This window comes from Loxodonta africana, chromosome 6 (assembly GCF_030014295.1).
Source record: "Loxodonta africana isolate mLoxAfr1 chromosome 6, mLoxAfr1.hap2, whole genome shotgun sequence".
Lineage (NCBI taxonomy): Eukaryota > Metazoa > Chordata > Mammalia > Proboscidea > Elephantidae > Loxodonta > Loxodonta africana.
In genome coordinates, this window is record NC_087347.1 from 66,653,598 (window position 1) to 66,670,316 (window position 16,719).

General features: G+C 36.1%; 1 protein-coding gene across 2 annotated transcripts in view; it reads left to right on the plus strand.

Moving 5' to 3' along the window:
• Positions 1 to 16,719, plus strand: part of CWC22 (CWC22 spliceosome associated protein homolog) — a 73,285-nt gene that overhangs the window by 9,601 nt on the left and 46,965 nt on the right. The window contains exons 1-4 of one of the 2 annotated variants that reach the window (XM_023542797.2): positions 551 to 2,895; positions 6,735 to 6,874; positions 11,362 to 11,429; positions 13,321 to 13,431. In XM_023542797.2, the coding sequence (XP_023398565.1) occupies positions 6,848 to 6,874; positions 11,362 to 11,429; positions 13,321 to 13,431 (206 nt within the window). In that variant the 5' untranslated portion in view covers positions 551 to 2,895; positions 6,735 to 6,847. Of the gene's footprint in view, positions 1 to 550; positions 2,896 to 6,734; positions 6,875 to 11,361; positions 11,430 to 13,320; positions 13,432 to 16,719 lie in introns of those variants that run through there. The other variant, XM_003406189.4, reaches the window with a different exon arrangement.

Sequence of the window (16,719 nt, forward strand, 5' to 3'; positions counted from 1 at the left end):
ATCTATGATGAAATCACAGTACATCATTTTTCTTTATGTGGTGTATCATAGGACAAGTTTCCCACGAATATATATTTAAAAAAAAAGCAAGTGGTTTTTCTTCAGTATGGATAATGTTAAGGACACAGCCACCTTGTCATATATTAGTCAAGAACAGTGGCCAGCCTCATCCCTTCTCTGACAAGGAAAACCATTATTTGGAAAGGGTCTAGGAACTTGACCCCCATTTGGGGGCTTTTCTGAGGATCTCCCCCACCCCATATTACATTTAGAACATTTTTACATTTAGAACAAATTTAAACCAGTTTTTAGGTTTGAATGTTTTTAATATTACCATTTTCCCTATTGGGCAACTAGGGTTTTTTTTTTTTTTCAAGCCATTATAGTATTTGAAATTCACCAACCCTAGTGTAATTCTGTAGAATGCAGAAGAGCAAGCCAAAGGGAATCTACTGTGTTGACTCCCTGTTTTTCTTTATCATTTTTATAATGTTTCCATGAGTTCCTCTATCATCAGGTAAGGACCCCCGAGAGGCAATAGAAGAAGTGTTCTGCTCCTGAAATAATCTAGAAAGCAGTACATTTCAGCCATTACTTGAATATTTTCTCATTTTCTTAAATTTTTGAGATAATTGCAGAATTTATAGTTTTGTAGCTTCCAGTAAACAAGCTAAAGTGTTCCTTTTAAATGTTATTAAATATTTTGCTCTCCAATGCTTACAGAAATTAAGAGAGATGGGAAAATCTTCATTTTTAAACTAATGGTCCCATAAGTGCTGCCACATTCTCATTATAAAATATCCTTGCTTGGGAGAGCAAGTGTGGTTTTACTGAGTTGCTTACTTGTGACATGGAAAAAGAAATTTAGTAATTCGTCGTAAAATCCACACAGTGATACTAAAAAGAGCAGCAAGAGCTATAAACCCTAGATAAATTGCTCTCATCGCAGGAATTTCCAGTTAGTCTGCGTATCAAGCATACACATATTGAACTCTCAGAATTTCTCCACAGGCATGTTTTTAAATCTGGACCATGGTAGTACTTTATGCATTTTTTACTAGAACTACGGTAGCAGTGTTCTCTACAGTGTTGTCAGTTTCACACTCATTTTGGAACACGGAAGTGTAACTGGTTGTACTTGATTGTCAGAAAATTATTTAGCAGTGAAGGTTGAAAGAAATGGGGAAGATGACACTGTTTAGAAATAAAGCTCATTAAATTTAAATGGTAGCATAACTTGAAATAAAATACATAGTAATTTGTGCTTTTGTTTTTAATGAATAAGTAAGTTGGGAATGGAAAATGGCCTTGGGAAAAAAGCAAAGGAGAATGCTTAATCTAAGACAGGTGATTTATTTCCTCATATTGTGCCTGGTCACAGTGAGTTCTAGGTATGGTGATTAAAAGGAATCCTTAAAACTATTATTATGCATGTTTGGAAAGAAGTAGTGCCTCATCTCATTAATATCCACATCTTTACTTTTGGAACTTTGGAGGAATCGATCAGTTTATGATGGAAAAATTTATGTATTAGAGACTATACCTGCTTACATTTTATAATTTACTAATTTGACATCAATTTATTAATGTTGGCATTTTCATTGCCATACAGTATCAGATGGTTTTGGCATCAGATATATCTGGCTTCGAATATTAGCTCTGTCGTTGACTGGCTGTGTAACCTTGGATAGATGGCTTCAGCTCTCTGCGTCTCAGTTCTCACTTTGAAAAAAATCACTAAAGTACAGAAATCATGAGGATTGAATGAGGTTATATAAATGAAGTGCCTAGCGTAGTATCTTTGTGGATGTAATTATCATTTATTGTTCTTGTTATTGTACTTAAATTACACATTTCTCACTTCGAAAACAAAAATGTAGTTAATCTCTGGATATCTTAGGAACATCATTTTTAAATGGCTGTAAAATCGTATCAGTATAGATGGTAAGTTATTTTGTTGTAGTGCTACTGTATACCTTGACAATCCTCCTGTTTGCTGGGTTTTAAACAATAATTGAACAGCAAATTGACAATTTTACTGGATTAGAAAATGCTCTCTTCCATTATGTTGTCCCCTATGCTGAGACAGGAACTTTAGCCCACCTCTGTTTTAAGACTGGGTAGAGAATATTAGTCAGTTGAGTTACTGCTGAATTAAGTTAACATGGGGGTTTTACTGTGTGAACAAATTCCTTTTTAAAGTAGGGCAAATTGTTCAAATCAGAATCTAAACAAGACTCATATGTTATATTTGTTGTTATATCTCTGTCTTAAGTTTCTTTTATTTAACAGCAGCAGCTGTCCTTCTCTTGTTTTTAATCTCCTATGCCATTGAGTTGTTGGATAAACTGGGTCATTTGCCTTGTGTGTTAAAGCCCACCAATCAAAGATCCTCAGTAACATACCAGCAGTCAAAGTTAAGTTTATTGGCTTGCTGCAGGAAGGGAGAAAGCACACTATGGGGAATCATGGGGCATATTATTATAGAGGTTGCTGGGCTAGAGTGAGACACCGGAAGATCTTAGCAAGGATTAGGCAGAATTTCTGTACTAGGGAGTTCGTGAAGCAGTCAGGACAGTTTTGTCTTCTTACTTTGGAACAGATATAGATCTGAACATTTTAGAAATAAGAATTTGAACTTAGAAAATCCATGATGTATACCGTGGTTTGGTCCGGCATAATTTGTTCTGCAGATTAGTGGAATTCATTTTATAAGTTGTGGTTTTTGTTTCAGTTGTCAATTCTTCCCTCACAGCTGTCATCAGGGCTGGTTTTTAATTTTATGAGTACTCCCTCTGGTTACTCACCCTGAGCTGAAGGATGGACCATTGTCTTCTGGAGATGTGATCAGTCCATATCTGCACTGTTGTTCAGTGGGTCATGATCCTGTATCAGGTTTGTGATAGTAGCAGTCTTGATCTCTAGTACCAGGCTTTCGTGTTCTTTATATTGAATGATCCCATGTTGAGTCATTTGATATCACAGCAGTGGCATTTTAACACTCTGGAGGTTACACATTTGGCCATTTTGACATAGATAAACTCTAGAATGAAGATTATCCTATTATCTATTATTTATCATGACCTATAATTAATCCTTTTTATAAAATAACCAGGTGGCTTTTACCGTTAATTTGAATATGGATTTCTTAATTTTGCTAGTATCTGAAGAATTAGTCCCATATATGGGGATTTTTTTTTTTTTTTTTTATGGGGATGGTCAAGGATACGGATTTTGGGAGTACCATGACTTAAGGCAGGAGTGTCTACTAATCATTAGGATTGTGCTGTCCAGTTTGGTAACCATTAGCCATATGTGGCTAGTTTTTTTTTTTTTAATACTATTTTACTGTGTTTATGATGAACCTTTAGACAGCAAATTAGGTTTCCATTTGAAACATTTATTGTCATCACATTTTATTTTATGTGTTAGTCTAGGAAGGCTGAACCTCTCTTTTGATGTGGGGTTTTCTTTTTTTTCTCTCAAATTTTCATTGTTTGTATTCATTTTAAAGATGATAAAAACATTTTGTAAACATGTTCTGTGTTCTGGCATCCGGATGACTCTATCTCAGTGCTTGTATTTGCGTTTGTGATCATTTTGTAATAAGTAGTATTACTTCAGTTATTGAGAAGGATGTGGCAGCAATCTTCTCCTGTAAGGACCTACAGCCTTGGAAACTCTATGGGGCAGCTTTGCTCTGTCCTGTAGGGTCTCTGTGAGTCAGACTCAACTCAACGGCAATGGGTTTGGTTTTTGGAGTGAGAAAATAAGTAAGTGTCCCTTTCCATAATATGCGTATGAAGTGTTTGTGCCAGGTGAGGAACAAATGAGGTTATAGCATGTGTAAAAAAAGTTGCAGTAGTTTGGATAAAGAATAGTAGTGGAAAAGTGAATGCTCACATAGTATAGGTATCTGAAACTCAAAAGAACCTCAGCTGTGACAGTCAGTGCATTCATTACAAATGAGATTTTTTTTTTTCCTGTAAATCGTGCCCATAATTTCTCAGTTTTAAAAAACGCTGCTATAGATACTTTTTTCTACGTGCATCTACAAGCTTTGTACCAATAAGGGAGTAAGTATTAATTGGAATTTATCTGTCCCTTTCCAACTGATTACTGAGTTTTTCATTATAAAGTAACTAGGCTATAGACTATATTCTGTAAGTGGTCCATGACTTAAGAAAAATTGAGAAGCAGATTTCTCACCCCGAGTTGGGAAGCCGAGAAGACTTGGGGGAAGGCTGCACATTACAGTCTCCTTGGGAATGCTTTCATAAAACAAGCATGCCCAGGCCTACGTTTCACCTCCACATCCATCTTTTGATTTAATAAGTCAGAGGTGGCTTCGATATATTTACAAGTAATTCTCTTGTCATGCACTTTTACGGAATTCAGATTCTTTTTAACAGTCACTTAAGGAATTAGTTCTACACTGTGAAATAATGATCTGAAACTGGCATGTAGAAAAAAACCAAACCAGCCACTTTGAGTGACATGGTGCTTTGCTTATCATTATAGATTTGCCACTTAGAATTAGAATGTAAACTTCACGCAGACAGGGTGTTTTGTTAGGGTTGTCCATTGCTATCTACTCCTCTTTCCCCGTTGAGGCAATTCTTTTTTTATAGTTTGACTTTTGGTAACACAGGTTTGTTAACTCATTATATCAGAACCAACTAAAGGGAGATGTGCCTCTTCTCTCCCCCTTACTACCAAAAACCCAAACCAAACCCATTGCCGTCGAGTTGATTCCGACTCATAGTGCCCCTATAAGACAGAGTAGAACTGCCTCATAGAGTTTCCAAGGAGCACGTAGTGGATTCGAACTGCCGACCTTTCTCATTAGCAGCTGTAGCATTAACCACCATGGCACCAGGATTTCCCGTTACTACCACAGAGACTGATTTTATGAATTGTTCTTCATAATTTTATTCTCATTTGTTTTTCTGATTGGTAGCATCCAACAAGAAAAGTTGTTCTGAAACTGAGTTCAAACACTGAATTCAAACAGAAATGCCATAGTTGTTGACATGATAAAAGTCCTAGACAGACTGGTCTGTTATATGGCTGTTAGGATTTAGGGTCAGAGCAACTCTTTTAAAAACAAACAAACAAAAGGTTTTGGGCCAACCTGCCAGCCAGAAACAATCCTAAATGTAAAAAAAAAAAAAAAAAAATGTAGTAGTGTATATTAATTAATTGAAGAACCAGGGTGCACATGGGCCCCTTACATAAAGTTAGGCACATTGGCAGCTGCAAATATGTAAGCTATGGTGTGCATTAGGTTGCAGTTATTTCACAGATTGATAAGTTTGTAAAGAATTTTGTGTATATTGCTTTTACTAACCTTGAAACCATGCTAACAATTGTAATAGACACTTTTCTTGACCTAATGATTTGTGTACATCTCCATCTGCATTAAAAAGACAGCAGCTCTACGTGGGTTTATAGTGTGTCAGAGCTGTTTGAGTATTACATATCTAACCTGTGGACTAGTGAAAGAAATGCTTAATTGGGTGTCATTACACTAGATTTCTAGTTACAGGTCTGCGGCTAACTGGTATCAGAACTTAAAACTTTGAAATGACTTCTCCAATCTTCAGTGGTCTCAGTTTTAAAAAGAAAGAATTAGACCAGATAACCTATAATGCCCTTTCTAGCACTCAAAAAATTTTTTCCAAATTTTATTCATTTATTTCAGTACTGAGTACAAGTCTTTATATACTCTACATCTTCTCTTTTTTTTATTTTTGTGATTTCATTACTTTACACTATAAGCCATTTAGATTTGTAATTCCAGTAAAATGCTTGAATGGCAGTTCTGTGCAAATGTAACTATTGATCCAGAATTTTGCAAAACTTACTAAAATTCACTTAACAGGTAGCTATTGAAAGATATTTTAGCATTTAACTTCGATGACTAGGCTTACAGTGAGCCAAATACTTAATTCTAAAATGTGAATATATCTGAAGCTTTGTCCCTTTGATAGATAACATTGAGTCATAATCATTTTAGTTTAGCACTTTATATTTCCGTGTCAAGTACATTTATCTCTGAATAATCATTATTGTAAGAATATTGGGTACTTCACTTTTAGTTTATGTAGAAACATTGGATGTGTTGTACTTAGTTTATAGAGAATTTCTCTTACATAATTCCCAGTCCCTTTGTTTTTTAATGTACCATGATAACTATTTTATGATGTAGCTATAGGGCTCCTTTGCTGCAACATTTTGAATAAAGTTATTGGACATCTATTTTTAAATTGACTTTTGTTTCTCTCAGTCCTTAGAGTAAAATATTTTAGGTGCTTAAATTTGGAAACCCTGGTGGTGTAGTGGTTAAGTGCTGCAGCTGCTTACGAAAAGGTCAGCAGTTCGAATCTGCCAGGCGCTCCTTAGAAACTCAATGGGGCAGTTCTACTCTGCCCTGTAGGGTCGCTATGAGTCAGAATCAACTCGATAGCAGCGGGTTTTTTGGGTTTATATTCCCTCGTTATTATTTGCTCTCTCGTTCATGGTTCCTTTTTTATTAATATGTGTTAGGTATACATTGTTATATGGAACTATTTAAGAATTTATTGATTTTTTTGTATTTAATTATTGTTTATGTTTTTGCTTGTTGGCTAAGAAATATAAAATGGTCAGATGTCCATTGTTTTGAAATAATATGTCATTTCACACACACATTTTTATCATCGTTAACAAAACTTTCTTGGTGTGTTTTATAGGTGACAATTGCAGACAGAAAAAGTAAACTCTCAAGAGATTCAGACTACTGGGTAATTGATACTTGGAACAACTTAAGGAGTGTTTGATTTATTGGGTCAGTTGGCAACAGAAAATGAAAAGTAGCGTGGCACAGATAAAAGTAAGTGTTGGAATCTTATAATAGACAAAGTAAACTTAGAGTCAATTACCTAGTCTTTAAACAAAAATGCATTTATATAATTACACCGTTTGAATCATACCATAGAGATCATACACACATTTATTTAACTGACACAATTTCAGATGTAGATACTTGGCCAAATGGAAGTAGTAGTGTACAAGAGGGCCAGTTGAGAGAGCATGAGGGTGTGTGTGCGAATGCCTTCTCAGCATCTGCACAAATCAAGAAAGTACATGAAAATGAGCACATGCAAAAGGAAAATAAATAAACAGTGCAGGCAATTCTACCATTATTCTCAAAAAGCGTGCTCTCCTGAATGAGTGAATTGAAAGACAGGAATCTCCTTCCCACAGTTGGTCTCGTTTTCCACGTTTGTCACAGTGGAGCATCTTACTGCATATTTTATATTCATAGATGAGCTTTTTTTTCTGTGATGTACATTACTTTAGACATTATCCATTCATGTAGTCAACATATATTTATTGAATTCTTACTATGTCCCAGTTACTGTTATTGGTACTAGGTAAAACGGGAACAAAACAGAAATCTTTGCTCTCATGGATTTTATATCCTAGTGGAGAAAGACAAAATAAACTGTGAACTTAATACATAAGTAATTCATACAGTAAATTTGAGTGTTAGTGCCAGACTTGTGCTATGGAGAAAAGAAATAAAATAGGGTAAGGGGGGCGGTCAGTAGTGTTTGGGGTTGTAACATTCATTAAGGAGGCAAGTGTAGGATCCATTGAAAAGATAGCCATTTGGACAAAGACAAAGGGGGGTAAAGGAGTTAGTCATGTAGCCATCTGGGGGAAGAGTGTGCCAGGCAGAGGGAGCAGCAAGTGCAAAGGCCAAGAGTCAAGTGTGGCTGGAGGATGCTATAAGAAAGAGCGAATAGTAGGAGATGAGGTCAGAGCAGTACAGGGACCATTGGCTTCGTCTGATTTCAAAGCTGTTCTTCTGCCTGTGAGCAGACTTAGCTGGAGAGCAAACCATTCCATTTCCTTTTCTTTTCAACTACAAGAATCTACAAGTCAGCCCCATCCCTCTTTTCTCGTATGTCACTTCCTGGGGAAGGTGTGTTTTTATTTGATTATAAATATAGCCGTTCCTCCCTTCTTCTCCTCCATCATTTCTTCCCCACTGAACCTTCTTCTACTTTAAGGAGAACTAGTCTGTGAGCTCCTTGACAGCAGGCACCAAGTACATGGCCTGGTGTGTAGTAAGCACTTAATAGACTGAAGGGGTAGACCTGTAGACTAAGGAAGATCTGCTGCCATCTTTTCTAACTTCTCTTGTCGGGTAGACATCCAGTCTCTGCTTGCATATCCCTGTTGGAGGGGACTCACTGTTTCCTAAGGTAGCCCCATCTATCAGTAAACACCTTCATATATTGTTCTAAAATCTGCCGTTTTGGTACTTAAACCCATTGGTCCAATGTCATGCAAACAGTTAACTTCTCCAGGACCTAGTAGGTGTCAGACTATGTTAGGAGCTGGGCACATAAAGAAAAAGGAGACCTTGTGTGGAACTGACTCTCGACTAAACCATGCTAGATGGGTACTCAGATATTTAGGTTGATACCTTTTACACAGAAGAAGAAATGTTTAGTCTTTCTCAGGATCTTCTTTCTGTAAGCCACAAAAGGTCCACTAGCTGGGCTCAGGCCCGTTCTGACCTCAGGTGAAGCTCAGATCTTCTTCTAATGTTCTAAGGACGCGTATGTTAGGATTGTGAGGCTTTGGTTGAGAATCCTGCTTTTTTTTTTTTTTTCTACTTGAGCCTTACTGTAGCTTCCTTAGCTAGCTGGAAGCAAGCTCTCTACCTCATCTAGTCCCTTCTGTCTCTTGCTGTTGAAGACCTGTTCCCTGAGCCTAGTGGATACTCAAAGCCTTCTGGACTCAGGCTTCCTGGTCCACTCACCGTCTCACATTGCTCTCTCTACTACGTACTACCCATGTAGACTACCTGCATAGGTTAGTCTAGGTAATGTGTACTCTTCACATGTATCCTGTGCATGATACTGTATATGCCAAACCATTTTTGTTTTGCTAAATGAACAACGTTAGAGAATTTTTAAAGGTAATTTTGACTACATATTATCTTTAACTACTGCACTCTAAACTCTGTGGTAAGGGAAATAAAGAGATTCATGTTATTAATGTTTGAATTACACCCCAAAATGACTTTCAACTTAGTGAGATCCTATTCATCCACCAAAGCTCAATTTCAGTCCCCCTTTTTTTTTGACCCAAAGTTGGAAACCCTGGTGGCAAAGTGGTTAAGTGCTACAGCTGCTAACCAAAGGTTCGGCATTTGAATCCTCCAGGCGCTCCTTGGAAACTCTGTGGGGCAGTTCTACTCTGTCCTGTCGGGTCGCTGTGAGTTGGAATCAGCTCGTCAGCACTGGGTTTGGTTTGGTTTTTGGTTTTACCCAAAGTTATCCCTCAGTTCCCTATGTCATGGTGATTGTTCCCTACTTGAGATCTCCTGTTAACACTTTCTAGCTGTACCAGGCATCTGTTACTCGATCGTATTTAACAAAATCCTTCCGATTCACGACTTCAGTATTTTTGGCTTCTCCCTCTTGCTCACAACAGATGTTGGAGAAATGTATTAAAAATCATTAGCACAGAATTGAGGCCTTCTCTCTAATGTAATCAAAATAATTGCATTGCCTTGTAAAAGAAAAAGTAGACAGTACAGTTTTATTGTTCTCTTTTGGAACACGTAATTCGATATTTATAACTCTCTCTCTCCTACAAGATCATCGGTTCCTTAAGGGTCCTTCCTGTCTTTTGTATCCTTTACAGTACTATTTGTAAGACATTGCCCTTCTGCGTCTTACCATAAATAGTCAGGGCTATGTCTTGCAATAAATAGTCAACACTATAATTTATGTTACCAATTTCATTTAAATGAATGTTGTACTCTGTATTTGGCTTAGGAGCTTGATGTCAAGTTTTATATAACCCTACATCATATGTATTGAACACTTCTACTTCATTGCGTTGCTAAGTGAAATAATTTTTGAAGCTTTTTAAAATGTATTAGAAACAGAATTTTAAGACGGTTGCAATTAGTGTAAAATAGCCAAATTATGGCTACTTTAAATTATAAATTTGGATTACACATTCATTCACTTGTGTGGTTATTGTATCATTACCACCAGTTACCATCAAGTCAACTCCAACTCATGGAGACCCCATGTGTGTCAGAATAGAACTGTGCTCCCTAGGGTTTTCAGGGACTGATTTTTTTCAGAAGTGGATCACCAGCCCTTTCTTCCGAGGCACCTCTGGGTAGCCTCAAACCTACAACCTCAGTAGTTAGTGAAAGTATTTTGGCAACTGTGATAATGTTAGACTTAAAACTGGTGTTAATTAGGTAGTTATAAATTCAGAGGAAGTTGGAGCTTGTTTACATTCCTGTTCAGAATAATTTTCTATTTTTAAATGCATCTGTTTCCCGTTAAGTAGACAAGCATTTAAATGTGCAAAACAAATTAGTCATTATTTTTTTCCTTAGCTTTCAAGATTAAGGTACTTTAGCAAACTCTTGTTTTTCTTTTCTTGTTAGGCTAATTAAAATTATCTTAATTCCTAAAAAAAAACAAGCAAAAAAAGCTTGTCAATATGAATGTTGGCCAGTTGTATTAAAAAATTACCTATTTATAGAGAGAAATATTTTGGTTTCTTTAATGTTTTTGATTTGTTAATTAGAATATATTCTCAAACTGTACTGTTTATATCTCTGTTATGATACATTGAAGTTACTTACTTTTTTGTCTGTTTTTCAAAGAGTTTGGCCTAGGGTCTGTATCTTGAGAGTCATGTTTTTAATTCCCTTTAACCTAGGACCATCTGTATATATCAGACACTCATATTTGTTGAAAACAAATGAATTTTTATAAATATTTCTCTTTAATATAGAGGCAGTTTTTTCTAGCTGTTTATTTCCATCTAGATTTAGTAACCTAAAATTGTGGTTTTCATAAACCAAAGGAAATATGAGGTAAATGTAGTATTATAAGACTTGAACATATTCAAAAGTGAGTACTTGCTAGAAAGCACCTGGCCCTTGATTTTGGTTTTCACCAGGAGAAGCCCTTTAAAAAAAATGGTGCCATATATAAATTTATATTTGCTACATAGGAATAAAATATGGACTAGGTAGCATCTAAAATTTGAGAATTATCTTCTACCTTGTTTTTTTGTTGTCATTAAAAAAATATCTGGTCCATGGGGGAAACAGGTAACTGCCATAGACATTTACTTTGGATGGCCTTAAAATTTTGTTTTATCTTAATACTGTTTAGTTAGCATGAGTTATCCTTATGATTAAAAAATGTTTTGAAATAATTTCTGAAGTACTTCCTGTTTTCCTAGGTACACATTTCATTGCCTATGTTTCTTAGCATTGCAAATAATTTTTGAAGTGCCTTTTCTCATTTTTCCTTTTGAAAGCATTCTTCTGGTCATGACAGAAGGGAAAACTGTAATTCACATCAGAGGACCTCCTCTCCAGAAGAGAGGTAAACAATTTTATATGTTCTGAACACAATTGAAAGTTTTTATGTTAAGTTTGAGAAGTAACTCTGCTCTTAGGTCCCTCATTTTAGGATGAACAGCTTTTTTATGGTTTTATAACCAATATTCCTTTAATGAGCTCTAGGAGGAATCTACAGCAGTGGCTGCAACTGTGGGCTTAAATATAGCAACGATTGTCAGGATGGGGAAACCCTGGTGACGTAGTGGCTAAGTGCTACAGCTGCTAACCAAAGGGTCAGCAGTTCAGATCCGACTGGCACTCTTTGGAAACTCTATGGGGCAGTTCTACTCTGTCCTATAGGGTTGCTATGAGTCGGAATCAACTTGACGGCACTGGGTTTGGTTGGTTTTGGTTTTGTCAGGATGGCACAAGACTGGGCAGTATTCTGTTGCGCGTAGGGTCACTATGAGTCGGAACCGACTCAACAACACCTAACTACAACAGGAGGGATCAGCCTTGACTCATTGTTCCAGGAATTTCTAATGAATAATGCTGGATTTTATGTAATAATTTAGGTGATACAAACCCACTGCCGTCGAGTCGATTCCGACTCATAGCGACCGTATAGTACAGAGTAGAACTGTACCAGAGAGTTTCCAAGGAGTGCCTGGCTGATTCGAACTGCCGACCTCTTGGTTAGCAGCCGTAGCACTTAACCACTACGCCACCAAGGTTTCCTTAGGTGATATAGGATAATTTTAAAAGTTCAAATACTAAATATAGTAGAAATTGATAAAATAGAATACTGAGTTGAAATTATGTTATTTGAAGTGCTGCTTCTGCTGTTGGTACTGTCTTACATTTACATAGCTTCGTATTTAGGAAATTTTATATACATGTAATTTTATCATAATTATGTTAAGACTGAAGATCCAAAAATGCTGCTGTTAATGTGTATAATGCATTCATATCAGGACTTAGGTTTCATCACTTAGGTTATGTCATTACGATAATTAAAAATGATTTATGAAGGAGGAAATCATTCTCTAAACTTGCTTCCAGTTTTCTCATATCTCCCTATTCCCTGTGTACTTTCTTCTTATTCCACTTTGCTAAATATCTCCAGAAACCTTTACTTTATAGCCATCGTGTTAATTGCCATGGTTTGATACTGTTTTCTACCTTTCACCAATCATCTACTCCCTATAGTAAAAAAATACACCTGTGCACGTGTGTGTATACACATCTTTAATTAATTTATGCACACACACATACATACACGTGTGTATATAAATTGTAGGTGTATATATAATCTATGGATGTTATTTTGTATATGTTACATGTGTATATGTTACTTCTCTTAATGTTCTCTGATTTTATTGACTTTTAAGATATAAATAACAGATCTTACACTGTCTCTCGTTGTATGCTAATAATTTCAATCCTTTCTCTGCTGTACAATAATGCAGTTTCAAGAAAGAACAGTTGATGAGTATAATCTTCTGGCATGGAATTAAACTGGTCTGTGTGGATGCCAACCAATGGCATTGGTCTCATTTGTAAGTGTGCCAATAAAATGAGCCAACTAAACGAAAGAAGTCATGTACAGGACAGCCTTTTTTCATGCTGACAATATACGATATACAGATATATGTCTTCTATTAAGGATGATATGAATCAGGATGAACGAGTTTGGTTAAGTGGATTCCAGAAATTCTTTAATTTTGCATAAGCTGGGAACTTTTGTAATCGTGACTGAAAGAACATCAGCAGAATGAGTTATACGTTGAAAATAGTTTGTTAAAAACAGTTTGACAAGAAGTTGTTCAGTCATAGGGTTGCTTTAGCATTACCAGTGTATGACTTTCTTAAGTTAAATATTTATAACACAGTTGTTTCCAACTTACAATTTTGGTTTTCCTATTTTATGTTAGATATGCAGAACAAGAAAGGTCCCCCCGGGAGAGAGATTACTTTAATTACAGCAAGTCAGACAATGAGCATTCAAGAAGAGGACGTTCTTACGATAGTGGCATGGAGTCACGGTTAGTATTGGAAATTTTAACTGTAGCAAAATTATATTTGTTTATAGTTTATGCTTTATAATAACAAAATAAGTAAAAATAGCAGTTAGCTTTTATTCTTAGGTGTCAGGCTGTCTGATAAGTACTTCATGTGGATTAACTCCTTATTGCAGTAAATATGTAAATTTGTTGTTGTATGCCTACTATTATATCTATTTTACAGCTAAAGGAACTGAGGCCTAGAGAAATTGAGTAAATTGTTCATATTTACGAAGCATATGGCAAGTGTAGGTCAGTCTCACTCTAGAGCCCAAGCTCTTAATCATTGTACTAGACTGCATTAGGGGTTGGCTTATGTGATATTTTGAGATTCTTTACTTAATGAAAGAAAATAATGTATTTTTATGACCTAGAATTATTTAAACTTACTTTCCTATGTAATGGCAGAGAGACATTGTGATTGGTTTTACCCATCTGGAGTTTTTTCTAAATATAAATGATTCTTACTTGAGTCTTTGAGAACTTGACTGCTCACCTGTTCCTCCTGCTAACAGGACGTACAGAACATACCTGCTTGAGAGACGCGTAAGGGAACTGAAGGGAGGGCTTTTGGAAACTCTCAAGGGCAATATTTAAGAGAAATCAGACATAAGTACCATTTGTTTTTCATTGAAAACTAGGTGGAGTGTTATAATTCCTTATTATTGATCTATATTGTTATTTCTTTTTCTCCCTTGGAAAAATTAGTAATTTTCACAATGAGAATATTACAATGAAGCTAATATTGTAGAAGACCCTCTAAAAAGCCTCACTAAATCGTCTCTGTATTCGCTTAGGAGCAAGTTGAATGGAGAAAAAAATTGCTTAGTGGATCTGGAGAAAGAAATCCCCAGGTAGAAACAATGGTAGCATCAAAGAGAGTAAGTAGGTGAGCAATTACCTAGAATGCTCAGTGTAGGAAAGGAGATTCACTGAAATTCTGCAAGAGATAGGAATATTCTCAACTGATTGAAATAGTCACTATATGAGTAATGCTCTATTAACTTGTATATATCCATGCTTTTGAGAAGAGTAGTGGTGCAGACAGTGTGCTAATCATCTAAAAGTGGCTTTGGAATGTCTTTGTTATTGCCTTTTTAATGAGATAGAGTTGTATAGTAGAAAGTACCCTTAAACTTCACGTTCATACAGATTAGATTCTTAGTTGTAGTTACACAGATTTGGGAAAGTTTCTTAACAGTTTTCTTCTGAACATCAATTTCCTCATCTGTAAAATGAGTGTCATAATGTGCCTGATCAGTTTGTTTGAGGTTTGAAAATAACTTCATTATTAACCCCATGTCTGGAACATAGTAAAAAAGAAAAAAAAAAAAAAAAACATGGCTATTGAGTCGAATTCAACTCAAGTGTTACAAAGTAGAACTGCTCCATAGGGTTTTCTTGGCTATAATCAAGGTTCCCTGGGTGGCTGAAACAGTTAAGCCCTCAACTACTAGCTGAACAATTGATGGTTGGAACCCACCTGGAGGTGCCTCAGAAGACCAGCCTGGTGATCTACTTGCAAAAGGTTTATAGTCTTGAAAACCCTATGGAACAGTTCTTCTCTGCACACATGGGGTCACCATGAGTCAGAATCAACTCGATGACAACTAGTGACAACAATTTTTTTGTTGATGTACTTAAGATGAATGTTTATAGAACAAACTAGTTTATCATCAAACAGTTAGTACACACATTGTTCTATGACATTGGTTAACAACCCCACGACATGTGAGCACTCTCCCTTTGCAACCCTGGGTTCCCTGTTATCAACTTTACTATTCCCTCCTGCCTTCCAGTCCCTGCCTCAGGGCTGGAGTGCCCCTTTACTCTTCTTTTGTTCCATGGGCCTGTTCAATCTTTGGCTGAAGAGTGAACCTCAGGAGTGACCTCATTACTGAGCTGAAAGGGTACGTGACAACAATCTTAATGGCACATTGCCAGGCCTTTCTTCCACTGCAACTTACAGATTAGTAATTGAGCACAAACTGCACCATGTAGGGTCCTCAGAAATAACAGTTTTTAATATTATTTTTTTTTAACATATCAATTTGAGTAGTGAAGAGAAGTGAACCAATGGCATATTAAATAGTATTTAGAAAACAGTGGAAGAATTCAGATTTCCTAGTTTTGTATGAGGTGGTTAAATACTGATTGTATGTTTTAATTAATCTGGCAAAGCTAACAAATTCTGTTATTTTAGTGTTTGTAAAGAAACCATGTGATCTGTTTCCCAAGTTCTCTTTATGTATCTCCAACAACCATTTCCCTTGTTCCTTCAAAAACATCTAAAACCATCTTTCTTTTCTTCATGAGATTACCTGTCCTCATTTTCCTGTTTGTTTTTATCAGTCATCCAGTTTCAAAAACTTGTCTCCCATGTTCTATTTGTTCACCAAGTTTTATATCCTTTTTGATGTTTAATATTTTACACATCCCATAACTACCCAGACTATACCTCCACTAGAAGTTTGATCAAATTCTTCTGCAGTTTATGCACATTTTTTGATACCTGCAGCCAAAATTACCTTCTCACAACTTTCTGTTATATTCCTAATCCTCACTTGTTACATTAACCTCCAAAAAGCCAGGCTTATCTGCTGTTAACTTAAGAAGAGCTATTGACACCAGTAATTGGATGCCTATACATTTTCTTCCTGTGGTAGGTATTTTGCATACTTTCTCAAATACTCTCAAAACTCTAACAAAGTAGACACTATTATTCCCAGTTTATAAATAAGGAAATAGTTTTGAAGTAATGAAGTAACTTACCTAAGGTTCCAGTTACACAGCTGGTAGATGACCTAGCCGGCATTTGCACTCAGTTTTCTCTGACTCCAAAACTCATGCACTTTCTACAGTCACGGCTGTATTACTTCAGTATAACTGTTTATGGTTGGTACATCGTAGATACTTAAAGCCCAGCTTGATCATTACAGCCATACTGTGAAGTAAGCATCATAGCAACGTAAAAGCCACTACAGTATGACAAGCTGACAGGTTGTAGAAAAATTGTCTTTTTGGTGATAAATTCTGGTTTGTCCTTTATACAATTTATTACATACATCACAGGCCAATTTGTTTTCTTAAAACACTATTTTCATGTCATTCTCCCACTCAGAAACTTATAATGATTCCTTATCACCTTCAGTACAAAAAACTTAAACTCTGGCATTTATCTTTAAGATTTTAAAGTCTAAGTCCAACTCATTTTTCCAACAACCGCAATATATGGTTCTTTATTGTTTCCTGATTGTTCTACTTATTCTA